The following is a 16,766-nucleotide window of genomic DNA, read 5'->3' on the forward strand; positions in this document are numbered from 1 at the left end:
CGGTTAAGGATTATATTCATTGGCATTAGAAGAGTGAGAGGGAATCTCATAGAAACTCACAAAATTCAAACAGGATTAGACAGGGTAGATTCAGAAAGAATATTCTCGATGGTGGGTGAGAACTAGGGGGGTCACAGAGTCAAAACTTAACGATAAGGAGTAAACCTTTTAGGACTGAGGTGAGGAGAAATTTCTTCACCCAGAGAGTAGTGAATCTGTGGAACTCGCTACCACAGAAAGTAGCTGAGGCCATAAAATTGTGTAATTTCAAAATGGAATTAGATATAGATCTTGGGGCTAAAGGGATATTGCGAGGCGGGGAGGCGGGATCAGGGTATCGAACCTAATGATCAGCCATGATCGTAATGAATGGCAGAGCTCCAAGGGCAGAATGGCCTCCTCCCTGCTTTTATTTTCTATGTCTTTGTGCCTCTATGTCTCTTGGTTCACCAGCTAAGGCAGCAGGATGCGGTCAGGAAGATTGGAGGGTAGGCTGGTCTCCATTCCAGATAAGGTGAATGGAGTATATAGGGCCTTTTATGCGAGGTTGTATGGGTCAGAGCCGCTGAAGGATGAACGGGGTTTGGTAGAGTATGAGGGATTTAGAGTTCCAGCCAAAATATGTGCTCAAATCTGCAGTGTGTTGAACCCACTACGTTCTCAGGGTAAAGTGCTGTCAACTGATCTGTGATGATAAAGAATCCAGACCGTTGCCAGTTGGATCTGCTGAATTGTTCGGAATATGGTTTGATTCAAGATCAGTTTCAACTAATTTTATGGCTTGATTTAATTTAACTGCAATTATACAAGTGTCTGTCACCCTGGAATTAGTTCACATTTTTGTGAAGGAATGTGTGGCATACAATTTCATGATCTGTCACGTTGCGATCAGTAATGGTGGAGAAATATTATATATCCACAACAGACAACCTGAACACCAACTCACAATACAACAACAGGGAACTAAACCCAAAGAAACAAACTATTTTTGTTAAGAATATTTAATTTACCTGCCGCTGTTTTCAGTATCTGGAGTTGTTGAATTATTTTCGTACATGGTACGAATAGATTGCAACAAATATCTACACAAGTTTTCCAGTTGGGGAATGCTACTCTGTCCTTCAAGATTTTCAAACCAACAACTGGGAAATAAAGCTATTATCTGCAAGGAACATAAGGAAAACAGTCAATATAATTTTCTCACTGGTTGCCAAAAGTATTTTTACCAAAAGTATATTTGACATTGTACTGATAATTAAATAAAAATACAAGGCTAACACTTCTGCAAAACAAAACTCCACATATTGTAGATATCAGAACATGTAGTTTGAGATTATGAGTTAACACCCAAGAATTCTGACTTATTCAGTTTGGTTATTGCAGCATAGGAATCAAATCCTGGCGGCCAGAACACAATGGCGTCTTTAGAATCCAATTAGTTAAGTAAAAATGCTGCATTTATAAAGAAAAACTAAATTATAGCTATACCCCACAGAACACTGGTTTTTAAAAAATATTTGTTCTTGGGATATGGGTATCGTTGACGAGCATTTATTGCCTAATTGCCCTTGAGAATGTGACGGTTTATTGCCTTGAACCGCTGCAGTCCATGTGCTGTTGGAACATCCGGTGTTGATAGGGAGTTCCAGGATTTTGACCCAGCAACAATGAAGAAATGGTGACACAGTTCCCCAAATCAGGATCTTGTATGACTCGGGAGGTGGTATTCCCATCGATCTGCTGCCCTTGTCCTAGGTGGCAGAGGTCACAGTTTTGGAAGCTGCTGTCAAAGGAGCCTTGCTGATTTGCTGCAATGCATCTTGTAGATGGTACACACTGCTACCACAGTACGTCGGTGGTGGAGGAAGTGAATGGTTATTTGAGCAGCACAGTAGCATAGTGGTTAGCACAGTTGCTTCACAGCTCCAGGGTCCCAGGTTTGATTCTCGGCTTGGGTCACTGTCTGTGCGGAGTCGGCACGTTCTCCCCATGTCTGCGTGGGTTTCCTCCGGGTGCTCCAGTTTCCTCCCTCAGTCCAAAGATGTGCAGGTTAGGTGGATTGGCCATGATAAATTGCCCTTCCAAAAAGGTTTCATTGTCGCTGGGTCAAAATACTGGAACTCCCTTCCTCACAGGGCTGTGGGTGTACCTACACATGGCCTGCAGCAGTTCAAGAAGACAGCTCACCACCACCTTCTCAGGAGCAATTAGGAATGGGAAATAAATGCTGGCATAGCCAGTGACGCCCACATGAATTAGAAAATATCCAAAGCACAAGTGAGGTAAAGCGACATGGAACCTTGTGATGTTTGAGAAGTCTCAAATACTGGCTGTTAGAAGACCATGCAACAATAAGAAAATGATATTGTGAGTCAGTACTTAACATTGAATCAGAGAACATGGGACATCATTTCAAAAAGTACTGAATGTGGAAATCCTAATGCAAGAGGTCATCAAAATATAAAAATATGAAACAAATTACAGGAAGAAGTTTCCTCTGTACATTAATACCTGTCAGGGACAGCTCACAAACAGGACTTTTGAAAATTTTCCAGCAATACATGATTTTAACTTTACAACCATAACATATTTTTAAACAAATTTAAAGATCCAAAAAATATATTTATTTACACACAGGCCATTCATATCTAATTTACGAAGTAATGCATCCATGACTATTAATTACCTTTTTACACTTCTCCAAATTTCCTAGAACAGGCAGAGAATTTTGAAGGCTTAGTAAAATGTAACGATTGAAGAGTTTGTTGAGACCCAAGTCCTGTAGAGTCTGCTCTGGTAATAAGTCATCCCACTGGAGAATATTACCCAATAGCTAAAAACAGATTAAACATGTAAAGAAAATCTGATACCATCCGTAAAGCATTTTAGTGAAATTGTCAAATTAACATCAAAAAGAATAAAATTATCAAATATATGTTCTAAGTTAGGAGCAATAGTTTATTCTGTAAACACATAAATAAATTGGCTTTTAGATTTGGTTATGTTAAAATCAGCTACTGAATTGATTATCCAAAGCAGAAAAAAGGCAACAGTGGTGGAACTCACCACAATAATTTCCTCAAACTTGAATTTTTCCAAGTTATACCACACACTTTTCTGACATTTAATTCCCTTCTTGATTATCACTTTTTTTTATTGTTGGCTCCCTTTTTGTTCCTTTATATTTCTGACATCACATTTATCTCTGATCAATTGTATTTGTGCTTTTATTTTCTCCCCATTGTATTAAATTTCTGGCCTTCAACTACTCGAGAGTTGAAAAAGCAGACAAGTAAACTATTAAAAACAAACAAGAGTATTATGAACACTCTGTAAATTAACTAGAGAAAGCGCATTAACCAAAAGCAGGTGACGCCTACCAAATTATTTCTTTCCTATGGGAACATAGAACATAGAGAAATACAGCACAGAACAGGCCCTTCAGCCCACGAACCAGGTCTCCAGTCAATATTTTCCCAATGACCCTAAACAGCCAGGATCACAAACGTCTTATTAGGTATTGTCTTTTTCTCTTTTTTCACTATTCTTTAATCCAAATATTATTTTATTCAATACAGATGTGTGCCAGGAACAGAAGTATTGCTCTTATCCTTCAAGCATGTTCTTGATAGGGACTGCATATGAAGTTCTTATTCAATTGGTTGCACTAACAATAGCATGTTCTGTTATCAAAGTCCTTGGTCCCTTTATTTAATATAGTTATAAGCGAATGACAAGCTTTCTTAGACAAAGAAATGATTGCATTTAACAATTTCACGTCTGACAGCCTGTAAAAAGAAATGGTGCCTATCAATGCAATATCTGTGTTCAATAAATGCTTCCTCACCTTCACAGCTGACCAGAAACATCTTTCCCAAAACTGATAATGGATTGATGTTTGATCTTCCAGAACACTGTTAAAATATATAAAGTGAATCTGAAGAACTCATGAAACATTGAGCACACCGCATAATGGATTATCTATTGTAAAAATCTAAATTTGGTGCGTTTTTGTATTATACCAATTAATTAATCTGCCAATATATTTTAAGAGGAAAAATGAATGTTTAAACCAAATGGATAAATAAAAGGAGAGGGATAATCGGCACAAATTGACCAATATTTAAAAATGGGAAGTTGATAACATTATAAAACATATAACATTAAAAACAACTATGAGCCTTCAAATTAGGGATATCTACAGTATAAAAACAAAGTGGTAAAGCTGAACCAGGCTGTAAATACTGTATCCGGTTTTTGATGTACCTTTCTTTAGAAAGGATATCCAAGTCATGGAGAGGGTACAGTAAACATTCACTAAGATAATACCAGAGATAAAGGGTGGAATTTTCCGTCCGTTCATAGAAACATGATTCTCCGGTCCCGCTGTAGTGATGGGAGATTCACTACAACGGAGAATCCCAGCTAAGGTGCTTTAGTTATGAGCAAAGACCAGCAAAATTGGAGCTCTCTTCAGTCAAAGGAGGAAGATTACGAGAAGTCTATCAGAATCTGTAACTAGAGGACATAAATTCAATATTAAAAGTAAAAAGGGAGAAAAGGTTTAGAAGTTCATGAAGACTAGCATACCCAACTAGAAACATCCATTCTAACTTTAAAATAGGAAATAAAAATGTAAAAAGGGTGTGGTAAAATGCAAGGACAGGAATCAAGCGTACAGCTGTTTGAAAGTTGGCATTGGTATGACTGTCTAAATGGCCTCCCTCGATGCTGTACAATTCTACAAATCCATAATGGCTGGTTGTGTAATGACTGAAAAGATGATTATTAAACGTCTGTCTTCATTTGTACAACTTTTCCAAATCAATATTCCATTTTTGGGGTGGGATGGGGGAATTGTGTTGAAGGAAACTGCTGTTGCAAAAAAATACTAAATGTATTTAGCAGAAATCACAGAATGGTCACAACACAGAAGGTGGCTATTTGGTCCATTCCTTTAGTGGACAGAGAATTGATGATTAAATACTTTGATATTCCGTTATTTGATCCGAGTGGGTGAGGTTCTGGGCCAGGAATGTTAAATGGAGAAACACAAAAATCAGGTCTTAAATATATACTACTTAGTACTACGGAGTTTCATTTTAAAAATATTCTTTTTCATTGAAAATGTTATTCAAGAATAACATTTGGGAATGATATTAAACAGGAAATTAAAGATACATGCAATAAAGGAACATCTGTAATTATGGATAACTTGGGCAAATTAAAGTACTAACAATACTGTAGAGGAGGAATTCCTGGAGTGCGTACAGGATGGTTTTCTGGACATTGAGGAACCAACTGGAGAAAAGGCCATCCCAGACTGGTGTTGTGTTATGAGAATGGAGTAATTGGCAATCTAGTTGTGCGAGGCCCCTTGGGGATAAGCGACCATAATATCAAGATGGAGAGTGACATAGTTGTTTCTGAGACTAGGGTCCTGAATCTAAATAAAGGAAACTACAATGATGCAATGTGACTGTGATGGATTGCAGAACATTACTAAAAGGGATGATGATGGATAGGCAATAGCAAACATTTGAAACACGCATGGGTGAACTGCAACAATTGTTCATTCCTGTCTAGCACAAACAGAAAACAGGAAAGGTGGCCAAAACTTGGCTTACAAGAGAAATTAGAGATAGCATTAGATCCAAGGAAGAGGCATAAAAATTGGCCAGGAAAAAAAACAACAGATCTGGGGATTGGGAACAGTTTAGAATTTGGCGAATGAGGACAAAGGGATTGATTAAGAAGGGAAAAGTAGAGTACGAGAGTAAGCTTGCGGAGAACGTAATAACTTGACTTGTTATTTTCACTTGTGAAGGGAAACTCTGAGGGACCAAAGTGGTGCAGGGCAGCAGGCCATGCTAGTTTTGAAGAATTCTTTGAGGACTTGTTTTGTACATCTGGCGTGGACAGTCACTTATAGTGCTGAAAAAAAAGGGTGGCTCTTGGGCGTCAGTGGGATTCACTATTTCAAATTTTGCCAAGCTATTTGCTGAATAGGGCAACGGACTCCAAAAACCTCCTGTTGTGCAACATTGTTTATTTGAGGTGGGTGGAAGATGTTGGAGTCGGGTTTAAGGATAAATTAAGCAAACATTTTGCTTGTGTCCTATGGTGATTAATTTTAAGGATTGATAGCCTGACAATCAAGAAGCTGACACGGCATGACTGGGTAGGGTTTTCCCTGTGGGCTTCAGTACCCCGATGTAAAGTTCAAATCAGGGTCAGAATCCCACGCTCTGTGGGGAACAATCACTCGACTGGGATTTTCTCACATTTGGCATTTCGCCCGTAGATAGTGTCATGTGAGAGTACCTTTAAGAAAGGGGTATTTATTACTGCAGTGATGTCAGAGAGTGGGTGGAGCTGGGCTGTCTGTCGGCTTTTTACTTTCGTTTTAGGCTGCTGGTTGCACGGTGTGTTTTAGTTTCGTTTTCAGTGTTGAAGCTGAATCCAGACAGAGCGGGTGTACTGCTGTTCTCTCTGCCATGAAAAGACTATCTCTTGATCATTTGGTGAATTCAGAATTATAAATATTCTCAGTAGTGAATGTAAACCTAACGTACTTCTGTGAAAAAGTGTTTCTTAAGTCTTCTGGATGTTAAAAGGACAGCTTAAGGATTACTTACTTAGCAGGGTTGTATTTGAATTGATGGTTGCTAAGATGTTCACTGTATGCTTTAAAAAGGTTAACTTGAGTTGATAGAATAAACACTGTTTTGCTTTTAAAAAAATACTTTTCCATTTCTGCTGTACCACACCTGTAGAGTAGGCCATGTGCTCCCCATACCACAATCTATTAAAAGTTGTGGGTCAGGTGAACTCCATGATACACTTTGGGGTCCTCTAAACCCTGGCCCATAACAATAGGTTGACTGTCCTGCTTTTGGCTGGCTCTCAATGTTGGAGAGTCAAAAGTAGACCTACCAGCATGGAAGCAGCAGCTGGATGCCATGGGAGCCAAGTGAGGGAGAGAGCACCCAAAGATAGAGTGCCCTCTCTCCAACTTCCTTAAATCTTAAAAAAAAAGAGGTCTAAGCAGCCAGGCCACCAGTCTGGAAGGGAAATCCCTTCATGGGGCAGGCCAGTAAGGCCTACAATGCTGCCTGGAAAATTAGCCCAGCACCCACCCACTTTTGGCCTGCCACTATGAGACCACCTCCAGGAAGACAAACAAAATTGCCAGGCAATGGGCCCTCAGTGGCCATTAAACAGGTCTATTCCTATCCTTTCCGGCCGAGTAGTCCTTCTGATTCTCCCCCCCCCCCCCCCCCCCCCCAACTGGGGGGCAGGATTGAGCCAGAGCACTGGCACATCGTCTGCCGTCAAGTAAAATTCACCTCCATCGAGACCAAAAATTCAGGCCCACGTCTCAATCTTCCTCCAATAAAATGTGATTGGGAAGAAAATGAGGACAAAGGAGAAAGTTTGCTATAATTTTTGATTAAAATAGGAGGAAATAACTCAATTAGAAAGAAATGGGGGGTAATACAGATCAAGTCATAATAACCGTGAGAGGTAAGGGAGGCGATAAGCGAGAAAGTATGAATGAGCGACTAAGAGGCAGTCAGACAGTCGAGGGTCAACTAGTATACAAGGAAGAAGTGAACTACAAAGCGAGGTGTAAGTAAAAAAAATTGATGCGCCCAGTATTGTTTTAAATTTATGCCTTGAACCACTGATACTGTTCATCATTAGGCATACTTTGTTCTACATACAATTATGTCTGAAATCTCCAAGAAGTCGAACATCTGTTATCCAGTGCTGTCACACAATTATCAATTAGTTAACAGATTGAGTCACAACAGAACTACCATGACAGCCACAAATTGTTTTTTTTTTAAAATACAATGTATTTCTTCATCAATCTCTGTATATAATGAAATTTCATAGAATGTACAGTGCAGGAGGCGGCCATTCGGCCCATCAAGTCTGCACTTGTAAATGAGTTTTTAAAAATCTTTCCAAGATCTTCCTACTGTGTCTGTGATGTGTGTTGGAGGACATGGAGAAAGAGACAACTAATTAAAATATGCAACTTACTTTTTTGGATACAGAGGAATGAAGGCGTCCTCTTCCACGGACATAGTTATTCTCATAATAATAGTTCTCCTCAGAGCCTGTAGAAGACAAAGAAACCTCAATTTGTTGAAACTAAACTGCCTTGAATGTATTCAATACCCAGCCAAACACAGATATCACCTTTAAATAAAAATTTTTTTAAAAAAAATAAAAATTTAGAGTACCCAATTATTTTTTCCAATTAAGGGGCAATTTAGTGGCCAATCTACCTAACCTGCACATCTTTGGGTTGTGGGGGTGAAACCCACACAGACACGGGGAGAACGTGCAAACTCCACACGGGCAGTGACCCAGGGCTGGGATTCGAACCTGGGTCCTCAGCGCCATAGGCAGCAATGCTATTTAAATAAATAATTGATCATATTTCTGTTCAAATAGTGACTTAGTTCTACAGAGTAACTAGAGGCTTAAACCTCTCCAACACGGAAACCAGTATTGCTGTTGTTGACAAGTTCAAATCATTTGATTTTCTGCCCACTTTTGTGAACTTTCCTTTGCCAAATTTGGTTTATGAATAGCCACATTAAGCTGACTGTACTGTAGGAAAGAATATTTCAAAACCCAGATAAAAAGTAAATGCTGGAATCTGAAACCAAAACAGAAAATGCTGGACAATCTCAGTAGGTCTGACAGCATCTGTGGGGAGAGAGAATGGAGCTAATATTTTGAGTCTAGGTGACTTTGTCTATCCTTTGACAAAGAGCTATCCAGACTCGAACCGTTAACTCCGTTCTCTCGTCATAGATGCTGTCAGACCTGCTGAGATTGTCCAGCATTTTCTGTTTTTATTTCGAAACCCATCCTGTTCGTTAGTTAATACAATGCTTATAAAGTTTAAAATCTATCAATTATATCTCAAGCCAGTTTATCAGAATATTAAGGTCTTGGTTATCATCCTTTGCATACCATGGATACAATGTGTTAATGCACCAATTTGAGTCTGAGCAAAACATGTGCAGCTTCTTTCCCATCATACCTGGCCACCCAATTACCAACTGCAGCAGTATTCTTCAGAAGCATGAATAAAGGTTTGCCTAAAATAACACTCTTGCTTTTGGTCTACAGATTTAAGCATTTATTTTATTACTTACACACGAGGCTGCCAACATTGACATTTTCTAAATGTGAAATCTCTATTTGTAAGCCAAGGACCTGAAGCATTATATTAAAAACAAGCAAAGGTACAAATAGATATAATATGGGTCACAAGGGAATGTTGTCCACAATTAAATCAGAGTGCACTTACGTGATCACTCCACATTATTAATTTTCTTCAGAAATTAGACTGAACAAGGCGTTCTGACTAATTACTTAAATGTTTTTAGCCATTTATCTCAAACAAGTTATTTTACATCAGAAATGATAAGCAATCGGTATGAACTCATCAAAAAGGTACTGGTAAAGCAAACCCTACCACCCACTGCATAACAATTCCTATCTTAGTGAATGCAAATAACTTGCCAGCTCCGTTTTGAACACTTGCAGTGAAACTACTCTCTCTCTATGAAAGTGGGCAACTTGTTCCAAAGTCATTGACCATCAGTGAAAAGAAAAAGTCCTGACTTTTAACCTTAGTTCTCTGCTTAACTTAAATGCATGCCCTTGCTTCTCCCAAAGCTATGTAATTCATATTTTATCCATTATAGGCACATCCCGGTCTTTTCAATTTAAAAAAAAAAATCTAACAATCCAATCCACCAGAATACTGCATATTTTAGAGGGTAAAATAATCCAGGTCTGAAAACCAATTGTGGTAATGAAGGGCTTTTACAACGGGTATTATTTAGTAATCCTTGTCTGAGACTTTTCCTGAGCCTTTATATTGGCTATCATGTGAGGGACTAAAACTGGACACCGTAGCCTAATTTAATATTCATTGCATCCAAACCAATAACAAATGTCTTACACAAGGTTAATACAGTGTTTTTTTGCTGTAGATTCATGGCACTGATTATAAGCCTTTGGGGATTAGTGTACTACAACAACTAGGCCTCCTTCTTGCTCAGTGGACAGGTTGTCATTAGCCCTGTCTATATGCATAACATTAAATGACATCTGCCAGATATGAGCTTATCCCCCCCCCCCTTCTTCCCCCCAGATATGAGCTCGCTCTCCCCCCCCCCTCCCGGGGGCACCTGGCTCTTTATTTTTTTGTCTGAATCTTGGTTCTAACGCTTGCACATATTTCAGTTATTCGTGAGCTTGTGGGTAGTTCCCAAAAAGCCTTCATCCAGACCACTACTAGAAATAGTAAAGACATGAAATTGAAAGTTGCAGTCTGACCACCCATTAAACACAACTACCAGTTTTCTTTTCCACTAAAGTCAATGCTAAAGAAAAACATTATAACCAGTTTTCTGCCTGTGAAAGATACCTCCAGTATCGCTAATGATCCCTTCTAACTACTTGCCTATAACCAAAACGGGCAGCACAGTAGCATTGTGGATAGCACAATTGTTTCACAGCTCCAGGGTCGCAGGTTCGATTCCGGCTTGGGTCACTGTCTGTGCGGAGTCTGCACATCCTCCCCTTGTGTGCGTGGGTTTCCTCTGGGTGCTCCGGTTTCCTCCCACAGTCCAAAGATGTGCGGGTTAGGTGGATTGGCCATGATAAATTGCCCTTAGTGTCCAAAATTGCCCTTAGTGTTGGGTGGGGTTACTGAGTTATGGGGATAGGGTGGAGGTGTTGACCTTGGGTAGGGGGTAGGGTGCTCTTTCCAAGAGCCGGTGTAGACTCGATGGGCCGAATGGCCTCCTTCTGCACTGTAAATTCTATGTAAATAAATTCTATAAAACTAAGCTAATAGGTCTGTATTCCCTATTCTGACTGCTGAATATTAACACAACATTAGCCCATTTCCAATCTATGGGTATAATCCCTGCTGCAAGTGAGCCATTAAAATATATACAAGGAAAAGAAAGGTAATTAAAAATAAAAGGTTAGATCATTACATGAAGAAAATTCTTCAAAAGATTCTGCAGTAGAGATTTGCATACCTGGGTTGCTTTACTTTGTTCATTCTTAAAAACACCATATTCCTCTTTTAGCTTTCTGCAGACTTGCACTAAACTCGCTGTTTGTGATGATGACAATGGGTCCCACACATTAATTACAAAGTCTGGAAAATTAAAACAAAAATTAAACATGGTTTCAGAAACCTTTTGCAAATTAAACAAGTTATTTCAATCTTTCAAAAGCATAATAATAAAATGTGAAGTGAAATTAAAATACCCTTACTATACACTTTTCAAAGCGATTTAAATAATCGGGGGGTCAATCCCCCTCCCCCCGACCCTGGAAAACTAAACTTACTGAAGAAAGTCTGCTATAACTGTGACCCAAATCAAAAACTTGGATGTTATTAAATTACCTTCAATTTTAGGAATGATTGTTTTCTCAATTACTGTGGGAAGTAATAATCTATCAGAGTTTTCCTGTTTCTCGAATTTTTCATCTTCCATCAGACAGAACTCTTCCAATGCTAAAATCCAGGGCATTTCTGCCAACTCCAGACATTCATGCTAAACAACAACGATGAGCGTTAGGAAGGGGTTAACTGCAGCCATCACCACTTTCTATCATTTTACACAAATGTCATGCACCAGGAATAAACAAACACACATTTGTTGCTGCAATATGTTTAAGACTTGTGAAGTGCTTTTGAAGTGGAAATACCATCGTAATGGAGGAAACGCGGCCGCAGATTTGCTCACTTCAAGCTCCTACAAACATGAATGTCATAATGACCAGATAATAAGGGTAACAAGTGGCCAGTAACTTCCAAGACTGTCTTTGAAACAGTGCCAGGGGATCTTTTCTGTCTACTTGAGGGGGCAGAATTTGGTTCAATATCGCATCCAAAAGACAGCAAGAAGGATAGTGCTCCCCAGAGCAGTAGCCTTGATTTTTGTGTTCAAGTTCAGGGGTGGGATGTGAACCCAGAATCTTGTGACTGAGCCGTGGTCGACACAGGTGCAGCTCAGTCACTCTAAACAAAACCCTGACTGAAGGTCCATTTCACTTTCATTTCATTAGTTTTTCCCTGCCATGTGCCCTCCGTAACCGAAAGGCCAATGGTCAACCTATTTCTAGGCCTCTGACTGTGTTGGCTGTAGGATCACCCAATCCTTGTTTCTCGTTGGTGAACAGAAATGTTAGTGGAGTTATTTATGACAGAACTTAGCTGCTGCGGGCAGTACAGTAGCACAAGTGAATAGCACTGTGGCTTTACAGCGCCACAGTCCCAGGTCCGAGTCCCCGCTGGGTCACTGTCTGTGCGGAGTCTGCACGTTCTCCCCGTTTCTGCGTGGGTTTTCTCCGGGTGCTCCGGTTTCCTCCCACAGTCCAAAGACGTGGAGGTTAGATGGATTGGCCATGATGAATTGCCCTTTGTGACCAAAACAGTTAGGTGGAGTTATTGGGTTACAGGGATAGAGTTGAAGTGAGGGCTTAAGTTAGTCAGTGCAGGCTCGATGGGCCGAATGGCCTCCTCCTGCACTGCATGTTCTATTGAACCCTCCTGACTCAACTATCTCTGTACAGAGCGAAAACAATGTTACTCTGCTGGTGCTGGTATCTGATCAACAGCTCCCTGAAGGAATTAAGTTCAGAAAATAGAAAACTTGTGTTGGATGAGAAAAGGCTAAAACCCAAAATGTGTGCTATGAACATCAAAACTCCTTTTCACATTGTTTAGATGAAGGTGGTGGACAGATGGTATTTAATTCATCCTGAATATAACCCATCTCACTGTAGGGAAATAAAACTCTTCCGTAAATGGATTTTTATTTTACAGATATCAAAATCAAGGTGCAAAGTTTCTTTCAAAATTGATATTTGTAAATTCGAACAAAGCTCTACTAGGTAGTCATAAATTACTGGCAGCAGCTCCAGCAAAGAAACAGCAATTTTCCCAAATTATTATTTATTGTTTAAAGATATTACGTTGCAAAAGTGAATGGTAGTAAATATAGCGAGGATAGATGACAAACCAAGTAACTTTAAAAACTTATTCACCTGTTGCAGTGGGTTTTGCATTAAAATCACTACAAAAAATGAGTAGAAACACTCTAATGGTTTGTTTCCAGAAATTGCACCCACACCCTGTCTCACAAATTTCTGCAAGTGAAATGGTGGGCAAAGAACCTACTCCAAAATGACTACCAATATCAATAATGGCATCCGTCTGGAAGTTTGCATCACTCAGTTTAGGCTATTAGGAACATAGCAACAGGAGTAGGCATTTAGTCCCTCAAGTCTGTTTTCCCCCATTCAATGAGATCATGATGATCTAATACTAGCAATAATAACAACAACCTTTTATTGTCACAAGTATGAAGTTACTGTGAAAAGTCACCACATTCCGGCGCCTGTTCAGGTAAGCTGGTACGGGAATTGAACCCGCGCTGCTGGCCTTGTTCTGCATCACAAGCCCACTGAGCTAAACCAGCCCTTGGCCTGAGACCTAACTCTACATATCCACTTTACCCTCATTAATGCCTTTAGATATTTAAAACATTTGTTTTACCCTATCTGCCTTTTGAGGAAGACTGTTCCAAACATCTCACACCCTTGTTGCGGAGAAGTATTTACTAAGAGACACCAAGGATCAAATTCAAACAGGGCCACAGTGAAAAATAGTGGGAACAGGACAAGTTAAAAGGACAAGCCCAAGTCTTTGCATCACAATGCGCAGAGCAGTCATAATAAAATTGATGAATTAATCACGCAAATAAATGTAAACGGATATGATGTAGTCTGAATTATGGAGACATGGCTATAGGATAACCAGGGATGGGAATTGAACATCCAGGGGTGTTCAATATTTAGGAAAGACAGACAAAAAGGAAAAGACAGTGTCGTTGCATGACTGGTTAACGAGGAAATTATCGCAATAGTGAGGATGAATGTTAGCTCCGACAATGAAGTAGAGCTGAGCAACTCCAAAGGTGATAAAACTTTAGCATGGGTTGTATATTGAAACCCAAACTGTCGTGGTGATGTTGGGATAGGCAATAAACAGGCAATTAGAGATGCATGTGATAAAGGGATGCGAGTAATTGTGGGCGATTGTAATCTGCATATAGACATGCGCAAATCAAATTAGTCATAATACGGTAGATGAGGAATTCCTGGAGTGTGTACAGGATGGTTTTCTGGATGAATAAATTGAGGAACCAACTAGAGAACACACCATCCTATACTGGGTTGTGTAATGAGAAAGGAATCATTGGCAATCTAGTTGTGCGAGACCCCTTGGGGATGAATGAGTGACCATAACATCATAGAATTCTTCATCAAGATGGAGTGACATAGGTGATTCTGAGACTAGGGTCCTGAATCTTAATAAAGGAAATTGCAATGATATGAGGTAAGAGTTGGCTGTGATAGATTGGGAAACGTTAACTAAAAGGATGAAAGTGGATAGGCAATGGTAAACATTCAAGGAGTGCATGGGTGAACTTCAACAGCTGTCTATTCCTGTCTGGCGCAATAGTAAAACAGGAAAGGTGGCCAATCCATGGCTTACAATGGAAATGGTAGAGGGGAAAATTCTAGAATCCATTATCAAAGATTTTATAGCAGAGCACTTGGAAAACAGTGGCAGGATCGGACAAAGTAAGCATGGATTTATGAAAGGGAAATCATGCTTGATTTCTACTGGAATTCTTTGAGGATGCAACGAGTAGATGAGAGGGGCGGGGCAGTGGATGCGGTTTATTTAGACTTTCAGAAGGCCTTCAACACAGTCCTACACAAGAGATTAGTGTGTAAAATTAAAACACATAGGATTAGAGTAGTGTATTGAGATGGATACAAAACTGGTTGGAAGGCAGGAAACAAAGAATAGGAATAAAGGGGTCTTTTTCCAAACGGCAGGCAGTGACTAGTGGGGTACCGCAGGGATCAGTGTTGGAATCCCAGGTATTCACTATATATTCATGAGATGAGGGAACTACATTTTTTAATAACCCGTTATCACAAGTAGGCTTACATTAACACTGCAATGAAGTTACTGTGCAAGTAACCCAGCAACCACAGCAAACCACATTCCGGCGCCTGTTGGGGTACACAGAGGGAGAATTCAGAATGTCCAATTCACCTAACAGCATGACTTGCAGGACTTGTGGGAGGAAACCGGAGCACCCGGAAGAAACCCATGCAAACACGGGGAGAACGTGCAGACTCCGCACAGACAGTGACCAAGCCGGGAATCGAACCTGGGACCCTGGCACTGTGAAGCCATAGTGCTAATCACCATGCTACCGTGCTGCCCATTGTAAATGTAGTATCTCCAAATTTGCAGATGTCACAGTTGGGTGGGAGGGTGAGCTGTGACGAGGATGCAGAGATCCTTTAATGTGATTTGGACAAATTGAATAAGTGGACAAAAACAGCAGATGCAGTAGAATAAATGTGAGGTTATCCACTTTGGTAGCAAAAACAAGAAGGGAGACTATTATCTGAATATCTATAAATTAGAAGAGGGGAATGTGCAATAAGTCCTGGTTGTCCTCGTACACCAGAAGCTGACGGTAAGCATGCAGGTGCAACAGCAGGTAAAAAACATAGAACATACAATGCAGAAGGAGGCCATTTTGGCTCATCGAGTCTGCACCGACCCACTTAAGCCCTCACTTCCACTCTATCCCCGTAACCCAATAACCCCTCCTAACCTTTTTGGTCACTAAGGGCAATTTATCATGGCCAATCCACCCAACCTGCACGTCTTTGGACTCTGGGAGGAAACCGGAGCACCCAGAGGAAACCCACGCAGACACGGGGAGAATGTGCAGACTCCGCACAGACAGTGACCCAGTGGTATAATGTGATATATTGGCCTTCACAGCTAGGATTTGAGTGCTAGAGCAGGGGTGTCTTGTTGCAATTATACAGGGCCATGGTGAGCCACACCTGGAATACGGTGTGCAGTTTTGAACATAAGAACTAGGAGCAGGAGTAGGCCATCTGGCCCTGGGAGCCTGCTCCGCCATTCAATGGGATCATGACTGATCTTTTGCGGATTCCACTCCACTTTCCCGCCCTAACACCATAACCCTTAATCCCTTTATTCTTCAAAAAATTATCTATCTTTATCTTGAAAACATTTAATGAAGGAGCCTCAACTGCTTCAGTGGGCAGGGAATTCCATAGATACACAACCCTTTGGATGAAGAAGTTCCTCCTAAGCTCAGTCCGAAATCTACTTCCCCTCATTTTGAGGCTATGCCCCCTAGTTCTGCTTTCACCCGCCAGTGGAAACAACCTGCCCGCATCTAACCTATCTGTTCCCTTCATAATTTTATATGTTTCTATAAGATCCCCCCCATATCCTTCTAAATTCCAACGAGTACAGTCCCAGTCTACTCAACCTCTCCTCATAATCCAACTCCCGCAACTCTAGGATTAACCTAGTCAATCTCCTCTGCATACCCTCCAGCGCCAGTACATCCTTTCTCAGGTAAGGGGACCAAAACTGAACACAATACTCCAGGTGTGGCCTCACTAACACCTTATACAGTTGCAGCATAACCTCCCTAGTCGTAAATTCCAGCCCTCTAACAATGAAGGTCAAACCTCCATTCACCTTCTTAATCATCTGTTGCACCTGTAAACCAACTTTTTGCGACTCATGCACTGGGACATCCAGGCCCCTCTGCACAGCAGCATGTTTT

General features: G+C 40.5%; 1 protein-coding gene across 2 annotated transcripts in view; it reads right to left on the minus strand.

Annotated features, from left to right (window-relative positions):
• The window catches only part of LOC119967394 (intron Large complex component GCFC2-like), a 62,602-nt gene that overhangs the window by 6,071 nt on the left and 39,765 nt on the right, over window positions 1-16,766 (minus strand). For both annotated transcript variants that reach the window (XM_038799898.1, XM_038799899.1), the window contains 6 exons: window positions 11,462-11,612; window positions 11,088-11,209; window positions 8,053-8,129; window positions 3,848-3,914; window positions 2,687-2,833; window positions 1,011-1,162 (listed from right to left, as the gene is read on the minus strand). In XM_038799898.1, the coding sequence (XP_038655826.1) occupies window positions 1,011-1,162; window positions 2,687-2,833; window positions 3,848-3,914; window positions 8,053-8,129; window positions 11,088-11,209; window positions 11,462-11,612 (716 nt within the window). The remainder of the gene's footprint in view (window positions 1-1,010; window positions 1,163-2,686; window positions 2,834-3,847; window positions 3,915-8,052; window positions 8,130-11,087; window positions 11,210-11,461; window positions 11,613-16,766) is intronic.

Source organism: Scyliorhinus canicula, chromosome 6 (genome assembly GCF_902713615.1).
Source record: "Scyliorhinus canicula chromosome 6, sScyCan1.1, whole genome shotgun sequence".
NCBI classification, from domain to species: Eukaryota; Metazoa; Chordata; class Chondrichthyes; order Carcharhiniformes; family Scyliorhinidae; genus Scyliorhinus; species Scyliorhinus canicula.